This window comes from Vanessa cardui, chromosome 19, assembly GCF_905220365.1.
Source record: "Vanessa cardui chromosome 19, ilVanCard2.1, whole genome shotgun sequence".
NCBI lineage: Eukaryota > Metazoa > Arthropoda > Insecta > Lepidoptera > Nymphalidae > Vanessa > Vanessa cardui.
The window spans coordinates 10,425,069-10,435,440 of record NC_061141.1 but is presented as its reverse complement, the minus strand read 5'-3'; the positions used below and the strand labels follow the sequence as shown (position 1 = coordinate 10,435,440).

General features: G+C 39.3%; 1 protein-coding gene across 1 annotated transcript; it reads right to left on the bottom strand.

Annotated features, from left to right (window-relative positions):
* Window positions 1-8,297: 8,297 nt before the first annotated feature.
* On the bottom strand, window positions 8,298-9,113 carry LOC124537757. The gene has a single exon (XM_047114647.1). It carries the CDS (start codon window positions 9,111-9,113, stop codon window positions 8,298-8,300), a length of 816 nt encoding a protein of 271 aa, XP_046970603.1.
* Window positions 9,114-10,372: the final 1,259 nt, after the last annotated feature.

The following is a 10,372-nucleotide window of genomic DNA, read 5'->3' as shown; positions in this document are numbered from 1 at the left end:
GCAACACGGATTCGTCAATGGTAGATCTACTGAAACGAATCTTTGTGAGTTTACTCATCAACTCGCAACAGTGATGGATAACGGTGGTCAGGTGGATGTTGTGTACACGGACTATTCAAAAGCCTTTGATAAGATCTCTCATTCTCTGTTGGTAAAAAAACTTGCTGCCGTTGGTATTCACGGTGACTTGCTTCGTTGGCTCGAATCATATTTGAGGGATCGTAGCCAAGCTGTTTCTATCAAGGGTTTTTGGATGGACATGAAAATTTTCAAAATAATTAAGTCGCCTCAAGATTGTTTAAAACTTCAAACTGATCTCAATAGCTTAGATAATTACTGTGATAAAAACCTCTTACGCTTAAATATTAAAAAATGTAACATTCTAACATTTACTAGGAAACTGAGGCCAATAATATTTGATTATAAATTGCAGAATACCTGTCTGGTTAGAGTTTCCGAGATTAGAGATTTGGGTGTTTACTTAGACCAGAAGCTAACTTTTACCTATCATGTGAATTATATAACAGCTAAAGCATATCAAATGCTGGGATTTATTCTTAGATTGACTAAGGAATTTAAAAATAGCTTTACCTTAATTCTACTTTTCAATGCTTATGTTAGATCTATCTTGGAATATTGCTCTACAGTTTGGAACCCTTATTATAAAACGTATGTAAACAAAATAGAAAAAATTCAGTCAAAATTTTTGAAACATTTGCGATTTAGAGGTGGCCTTTCTGATAATACTGACAATAATGATATCTCGGGTATCATTCCGTTAAATATGCGTAGAAGTATAAGAGACCAAATATTTTTATATAAAATTGTTCATAACATTGTTGATTCTAAGAGTCTCTTTAATAATATACTTTTTAAATGTCCTCGCCTTAACCCGAGAAACCAAACTTTCTTTTTGTACCCCTTTGTAAGTGTGACTATTCAAAGAATATGTTCTTGTTACGTGCATGTAAAAGTTATAACAAACATTGTACAGAATTAGATATATTTAACTCAAAACTTAGCGAATTTAAATTTAGTTTACGTCATATAGTTAAATTGTAGCTGTTTCACTTGCATTCTGTGCTTTCTGTTTTTGTTTTTATTTTTAATATAATATGTCATTTGTTTGTATTAATTTTAAGTGGAAACTTGATTGATTTATGTTTTTCTTATATTTGTTTTTTACTATTAAGTGCAATTATAATTGTTTGTTTCCCAAAAAATAAATAAATAAATACTGAATGGCATAGAGAGTCGAGTACGTCTGCCAATTCTTTTAGTAACATTAAAACAAATGTACAAGTTACATTGCAAACAGGCCACGAAAAAATTATTGAAGACAATAGAAATGCATTGCTACCTATAATCAGTACAATAGTTTTTTGTGGAACACATGATTTGCCATGACGGCGTTTTTCAAGATTTGCTTCAATTAAAAATAAAGTCTGGTAATGAAATTTTGCGGCAACATTTAGAGAAGGGTCAAAAGAATGCTCAATATATGTCCCCGAAGATACAAAATGAAATTTTAAACATATGCGGTATTTTAATAAGAGAAAAACTGGTCGATAACATTAGAGCCGCAAGTGCTTTCAGTATTTTGGCTGATGAATCAGCAGATATATCTGGTAAGGAACAACTAGCAATAGGTCTTCGATATTACGATCAAAAGGAAAAAAACGTTAAAGAAGTATTTATGGGCTTCGTAGAGTTGGAAAAAATGGATGCCCAAACGATAGCTGCTGAAATAAATAGATTTATTAATACGTTAAATATTGACGCTAATAAATGCGTGGGACAAGGCTATGACGGATGTGCTACTATGGCGGGAAAAGATGGTGGAGTCCAGAAAATATTGAGAGAAACTTATAAAAAGGGTTTATATTTTCACTGCGCCTGCCACAGATTAAACCTCGTGGTAAACGATTTAAATCATGTTTCTGAGATCTGCAACTGTATTGAAACCGTAAAAGATACGATATTTTTTTTCAGGGAATCGGTTCTGCGTCAAAGATATGCACCAAAAATACCATTGCTGTGTGAAAGAAGATGGTCCCATAAATACCAAAGTATTTCGATGTTTAAGAAATATTTTGTCCAAATTGCAGAAGGTTTAGAAAAACTTTCTCGGGAAGGTAATTCTGCCACAAGGAAAGTAGCTTTTCAGTTACTATCTGCTGTCAGCCAAACTACATTTATATTTGCTCTATGTATTATAGACAAATATAATTCTATGCTGCAACCCGTCGCAAACATATTGCAATCTAAACCGCTAGACATATTAAGATGTGCTGAACATATAGAAACAATAACTACTGCAGTTGCAGAACACCGGCGTTCCGCGGAACAAGGGAGCGAAGATTTAATCAAATCAGCTGAAAAAATTGCTACGGCTTTAAAAATTGACCTACGTTTACCAAGAACAGCAAGCCGCCAACAACATAGGTCAAATCAACCAGCTTCTTCACTTAGCGAGTATTTTCGTCGCTCATTATACGCGCCTTATTTGGATTCTTTGTCATCTTCATTAGAGGCGAGATTTAGCAGACAGCATTCACCAGCGTTTACACTTTCATTGTTACACCCTACTCAGATAATTAAAATTACAGTTCCTAAATTACAAAAATGCATGGAGGAAGTATCTGATTTTTATGAATTAGAAGGGATCACGTCTGAAGCCGAACTTTGGCGCACGTTTTGGATAAATAAGCAGCAGCAGGATTTTGAAAATATTGGAATAGCGGAGTTAATACAAGAAGCAGATTCTTTTTACCCGAAGGTCAAGATAGCCCTAGAAATTTTGCTGGCAATGCCGTATTCCATTGCTGATTGAAAGGTCGTTTAGTACACTTAGACGTGTAAAAACGTAGCTAAGATCGACTATGACAGAAGATAGATTGAATGGGCTTTGTATGCTCAGTGTGCACAGAGAATTTGTTAAAAGTATGCCCCACCCTGGCCCAGAACCTGAGTACGCTATATATTTTATAGTATATTTTGCCAGCCATCTTACCCCTTAGAGTTATGGAATGAATTTCGCAATGATTTATGTTATTGCAATTAAAAACTTTACTCTTTAATTATACTTATATTTATTAGTAATAAAACACGGAATTAAATATACAGAAAGGGAAAGGCAAAAAAACAAACAAAACGTTACACTCCACGAGCGCAGGAGTGGAGATAGCGCACAACGTTGACCTTTCCCTTTTAATTCCCGCGACGCACTGATCTCTTTAAAATTACAAGGAACTAATGCGGAAGGAAAGTATCAAGGTCGAATCGCACTGGACGTCGTCGAGTACGTTGGGGCCTTAAGGGTGGCGGGCTACGCACTACATTTGCTATAACCTCCCCCTCCAAGTCACGACTACGCCTCGGTCGTAACTTGGCTGGTCTTCCCCTCGCACGACGTGAAAGGAGTTCCCCTTTAGCGCGATACGGTGTCAAGGCACTAGCATGGTACTTCCCTAACAATACCCTATCCTTATCCTCAATCTCGAAAGACATGGGACTAACTACTGTCCCTATTCTATAGGGACCATCTCGCCGAGGCCCAAATTTAGAGGTGTACCCTTGAGTACTGCTGCTCAATCGATGGATCTCTAATAATACCGGGTCACCTACCCGATACGGATGACCTACACGACGATGTTTATCAGCGGTTACCTTCCGTCGTTCCTGCTGCTGTCGTACGCGATCAGCTACTTTAGGAAGCAGTGTGGCAAATTTTAACAAGTAGGGGGTTATTTGGGGCACAAATTTCTCCTGACCCACCACTTTGCTTAAATCGCATGAAACTTCGATAGGAGAACGTAGCTTCCTTGCAAAGTTCAGAAATGAAGCCGTTTGGCCCGTGCCCTGATTAAAAGTTGTATTTAAGACAAACCTCGCCATAGGCAATACACTTGGCCAATTACGATGCTCCGGTCCCACTAACATAGCTACTGTCTGCTTGAGGTCTCGGTTTTTTCGTTCTGCTGGATTGGCCTCTGGATGATAAGCAGGTATTAAGCTCTGCTTCACTCCTAATACAAACATAGCCTTTTGCATTACAGCGGAAACAAATTGCGTACCATTGTCGCTGATGATACGACGCGGAATGCCATAACGTAGAAAAACTACCTCAACCTGGGCACAAGTTTCGGCCTTTCCGTCCTTCAGGGCAAATAATTCTACCCACCTAGTAGCGGTATCCTCTACAAGGAAAACCCATTTCTCACCTTGTTCTCCCTGCGGCAGAGGACCGAATAAGTCCATAGCTAGTACCTCAAACCGTTGGTGTAAAGCCGGAACCTGCAGAAACCCTGGAGGCTTTTGGTTGTGAGGCTTATACCTTTGGCATATCTCACATTTCTTTATATACTCCTCCACGAAACGCTTCATCCTAGGAAAATAAAAGCGTTCGTTAACACGACGATAAGTCCTCTCGATTCCTAGATGTCCCGCCGTCGGTGCATCATGTAGTGCGCCAAGTATCTCTTCCCGCATGAATACTGACACGACTAACTTAGGCTCCTCTATATCGTCTGAGACATTGGCTCTATATACTAGACCTTGGTCCATATAGAAGCCACGATCCGTCCATTGTTTTGCTGCACTTGGATCTCCTTCTTCAAAATCTTTGATAATTCTGCTTACCTCTAGATCTTTTAATTGCGCAGCACGAAGCTTTTCCTTTGACTTTTGAGGCAAATCCACAGACACTGGACAAATATCACACGGAGAATCAGACCCGGTAGGTCGACTTAACGTGTCTGCAACCACATTCACTTTACCTGGCGTATACTCTACTTCCAAGTTAAATGCCTGAATTTTCATGGCCCATCGAGCCAACCGTCCACTGGGCGTTTTGACTGCTAACAACCATCGTAGGGGTTGATGATCAGTTGCCACTCGTACTTGGGAACCTTCCAAGTAACAACGGAATTTTTCCAATGCCCACACAACTGCTAGTGCTTCTCGCTCAGTGGTGTGGTAGTTCCGTTCAGCAGCAGTTAACAACCTGCTGGCATATTCAATGGGGCGTTCATCTTTAGGATTAAGACCTTGCATTAACAACGCCTCGAGAGCATAAGCACTTGCATCTGTGCGTAAAATAAATGCCTCCTTGAAATCTGGTTGCCTCAGAATTGGACTAGAAGTAAGCCTTACCTTTAATAACTGAAAAGCATTTGCTTCGTTCTCCCCCCAGTGCCAACATCGATTCTTTTTTGTAAGGTCAGTAAGTGGCCTTGCGACCTCGGAGAATTGGGGAATAAATTTCCGAAACCAAGAACAAGTTTGCAGGAACGTCCTCAGTTCCTTGAGATTAATCGGAGCTTGCATTTCAAGAACCGCTTGCACCTTCCCTGGATCTGGTTCTATTCCTTTTTCGGATATCACGTGACCTAAATAACTTACCTTTTTTCGCGCGAAAACACATTTGTTTCGATTTGCTCGTAACCCGAACAATTTCAGGCGATCAAAGACCATCTGCAGGTCATCCAGATGAGTGTCAAAACTATTCGAGATGACAAGTCAGTCATCTAGGTAAGCTATTACCTTGATGTCTTTCAAGCCCGCGCGGAACCGGTCGATAAGTCGCTGAAAGGTGGCAGGCGAATTTTGTGTAGAAGGGCTACAAGCGCATCTCGTTGCGGTGGGCTTAATTTACCACCTTCCTCCTCATGCAGCTGGAGCTGTACCGCAGAGCACTGTACACTCTCCTCAGACGCCTCGAACTCGAGCGGAAAGTTGCCTAGTAGTTGTGAAATCGATCAGCACCTAATTCTAATATTAAGTACCATGCCTGCGTCGTTAATAAAATCCATTCCCAAAAGAGTTCGTTTAGCGTTTGGCAAAATAATAAATAAAGTAGGGATGGTGACCCCTTTCACGCCGATTTTAACAAGCGCCGTTTCCACGGGCTCTTTACGTTCTGAACCGTCGGCAAACCTTAAATCTATATTCATTATCTTAAAACATTGGCCACACTTAACTAAATAATTCTTAAAACTAAAACTAGCTACTGATTGTTTTGCACCAGTGTCAAGTATAGCACAACCACGTTTACCGTACGCATCTATATTAATAATTGGTCTACTACGCGGATTCACATTAACACTGCTCGCGGTCACTGATAAAAACTCAGAAGATGATGTAGCCTTTTGCGTGCACGTCGGGCAGCGCGACCTGATCACTCCAGGTGCTCCGCATCCAAAACATGTAATCGTAGCTCGGTTGCTACGCAGTTCAGCATTCTCTACTGCCTTGGTCTCGTCCTCCTTTTTCTTTAATCTAGGACACTTGTCCTTTCCGTGGCCATATTGCTTGCAGTAGAAACATTTTTCACGTCTTTTAGTATTTGATGATGATGAAAATGTAGATGGCAGTGGACTCTCGTAACGCGCAGTAGTCGGCTCCTTTGATGTAACAGCTGAGCAACGACTGGAAACTTTACCTTCATCATAAAGGTCCTCGACGCGTCGCGCTTCGTATAAAAGCTCCATAAATGTAGAGAACGAACTACGAGCCACTTTTTCCCTGATTCTCTTATTTAACAATCCATATACCATGTCTAATTGTACATCCTCTTTAAGTGTGTCAGGAGGCAGCTGGGAAATGAGAGCGCGAGCCCTGCATACAAAAATGTCAGTTACCTCCTCGCCTTGTTCCTTAAGAAACAGTTCTCGATAAATACGATGCGGTGGTAAGCGAGGGCCATACATCCGTTTCAACATATCTATTGCTTCTGCTCACGAGTGTATAGAGTGCTTCACACCCTGCCACCATGTATTGGCAATCCCGGTAAGGAGCATGGGTAACCCGCGAACAGCGATTCTGTCTTCTATGGCCATACACTCTTTATAAGTTTCGACCGCATCCACAAAAGCCAGCACGTCGCTATCAATAGCGCCATCAAAACGTGCTGTACACTTGGCGAAATTTCCGGAAGGCGGCCATGTTGGTGAAGGTATTTGCGCATTTGGACTCTGTGCGCGCAACACCTGTTGCAGAAGGTGTGTCAATTGTTGGTCGGTCATGACGACGGGAGACAACCCACAAAGGAATTAGGAACTAATGCGGAGGGAAAGTATCAAGGTCGAATCGCACTGGACGTCGTCGAGTACGTTGGGGCCTTAAGGGTGGCGGGCTAGGCACTACATTTGCTATAATGTGAAGATTTATTAAACTAAATTAAATTAAATTATAATATATTAAATTAAATTATTAAGATCCAAGCAGGAGTCCTTCCTTGTTGGCATAGTTATATCAGGTATTAGCCCATATTCAGCTGTTAGGCATAAATATTCATTTCCTATGTTTCATTAATGTTTGCTGTGGTCATGATATTGATATTGATGTCTCCCGCAATTATTAATGGCAGATTTGGTTAACATTCACGTAGAATCAAATCAAGGGAAAGAAATTATTCGTACTTCGGAAAGACGGGGAACGATAAATTCCTAGTAGAGTGATGGAGTTGCCTACGTCAACTTTTAGACAATTTGCATCTTCGATACAAGGTTCAGTGGTGTACGCATTCCATTTATTGTTGACATAAACAACAATACCGCCACTCTGATTAATGAATTTACGTGTGCTAGAGCTACTGAAATCTTGAATTTGAGGTATTCAGAGTTTTCATTAAGCCGACATTCAGTCAGTATGATAGCATCAAAATGTGTATGTAGCTTGTCAAAGTTACTAAGAAATTGTCAAAATTCTTTTTATGCTTCTAATGTTTAATGATACGATCTTGAAATGGTAAGTAGTTGAAAACAGCGCTTCACATAATTCTGGACTTTGAATATTATGGCACTCATAGCTGAAAGAGTCCAGATCATTGAATAAATTATTATCTTTAGTTAATTAGTTAAGGATTTAGTTTATTTTTGTTGTATTAGGCCCCGGACTGCTACGAAAAATCACATATTTTAAGAATGTGTTAAAAATTATATTTTCATTATATACTATGGTAATTAATCTCGAGATTTTTGACAAAGAACTTAAGAATTTTCGTGATTGTAAAAATAAAAATAAATACAAATACAAATACAAATACGAATACGAATACAAATATAAATATAAGTTAAAAAAATGTAATTTATATAATACCTGCTAAGTGTTACTGTGATATTTACTGTATATTTGAAGAATAAGTAGAATAAAAATGATATTAGTTTAAAGTATGACAAAATAACATACACACTTGAATTATATTTATCCTAAGTACTAAAAATACGATCCATGTCTTCCCGTGACCGAATGGGTAAAGCTGCTTTGCCTTCGCGTTGACGAACGAAAATTATGCCTTAGTTACTCCAGCAGTGTGCGTAGCCTTTCTCTTTGGATTTTGTTCGAGCCTCTCGAAATAACATCCTATTTTCTTTTGTCAATCTTTCATTGAAGTAGACTTTTAAGGGATTTCCGGTGATTTCGAGGTCTGAGCTGGTTAAATTTCTTCGTGATTTGGATGCTTTGAGTATCTGATCTCGTGTGCGACGACGGAGAAGACGTACGACCACTGGTCGAGGAAGCCTCGTTTCGTTCACACTCTGGTTTTCAGACTTAGTACGTGGGCCCGCTCGAGTAACCCAGTCAATATCACAGTCTTCTAGTTCAACTCCTATTTTCCGCGCTGCCAGGAGCACAGTATGACGTAGGCTTTCGTTAGTCCTCTCTGGAATACCAGATAGCTCAAATTCATTTCTCAGTTGCATTTCAGCTTGTGTATTAATTTCACGCTGCATCAAGGAGACGGTGGCTTTTAAATTAACGACCTCTTGTTCACGATCTTCAAGGTTTTTTATGCGAGAGTTGTTTGTGACAACAGAAGATGCGAGCTCATCTAAACGTTCGTGACAATGGGATAGAGAGAGCGTGGCGTCTTCGAGACGTTGTTTCAACGAGGAAATTTCTTGAGTTAGAAGACGAATTTCAGATGTCAGCTCTTTTAACTCTGTGCTAGAAGAATCAGTTGTTGGGGTCAGTGTTGTATCTTGTTTTTTCCGAAAAGTAACGTTTTGAGTCTCGCATGATTGACGAACCGGTGTTAGGGTATTATCGCCTCCTTTTAGAGAAGCAGAACAATCAGGACATTTCCATGTTTTCTTACGTTCTATTGTCATTGCAGACGTATTAATGCATGTTGAGCAAAAATTTTTCTTGCATGTAGGTAAACTACATTTTATGCCTTTTACATCACATTTATTTTTACAATCCAAACAATCCATTATTTATTCAATTTAATTTAGGTAAAATTAGAATAAATGATCAATGTCCTCTGAGAGACAACGGTTTAACTTAGATACTCTGTGGTTGCTTACTCTTTGCCGCGGGCCGTCTTATCGTAGTTGTGTTGCCCGGCGTTGAAGCTGCGCACGGAAATAATTCAACCGTTCAGTACACAACCACGATAATCGCCTGCACTTTTAATTATGTGTCATATGACCAACACTTTTTCTAAGCGGGTAGGAATTTTTTATGTAGAAATTTTTCTTAGTATATTCATTATATCTTCAATAATTCACTCACCATATTATGTATAAGGTGCGTTGGGGTAAGATCGGCGATGGGGTAAGAACGTCGAAATCAAATTTCCGTTATTTACGGCAATATTTTTGAATGCTAGCCACATTGTGCGCCACGTCATTATGTTCTGCCCCGCCCCGCAGTTCACCGCCAGTCGCTCCGACAAAGTGGACGTGTACTACGCGTGAATAGAGAAAACAAGGTAAGTTTCACAAAATATATGTCTGTCCGGTCTTTCATCTTCATTTATATTTATTCATATTTGGAATGATCTAGCTTAATTTGGTATTATTTTACGCAAATATTAAGTTTTATGTAGTGATTAACTGATAGAACTGATAAACAGAAATCTACCATCTCGGTAAGCTAAAATCCGGTGTTACCCCTCTCGAGTGAAGATCGGACAAAAATATCCGGTCTGAACTCGTTTCGAAATTGGTAGTGATTGTCAAACTTTTATATTTTTAATAAACGTTTAACATATTTGCATATTTTGTACAATTATTTCTAGTTTTCAATTATTTAAATAGTAATAAATATCATAACCATCTTCTTTAAACGTGGGCTATTTAAAATATTTGCTAGAGCATTTTGCCCTAGCTTTTCGTCAGGGGCTACTTATATCAACAAATTTCTTACAGATGCCACGTAAATACTCCCGGACCTCTTCGCGGGCCACTTCGTATACTAAAGAAGCGCTTCAGTTAGCCATACAAAAAATAAACAATAAAGAGCTCACCTATGCAGCCGCTTCAAAATTGTAGGGCATACCTACATCAACACTTAGTGATAGAGTCCTGAAGAAAACAGCAGCAGTAAGTAATACCCTTGGCCGACCGACAGCAATCCCAATGAC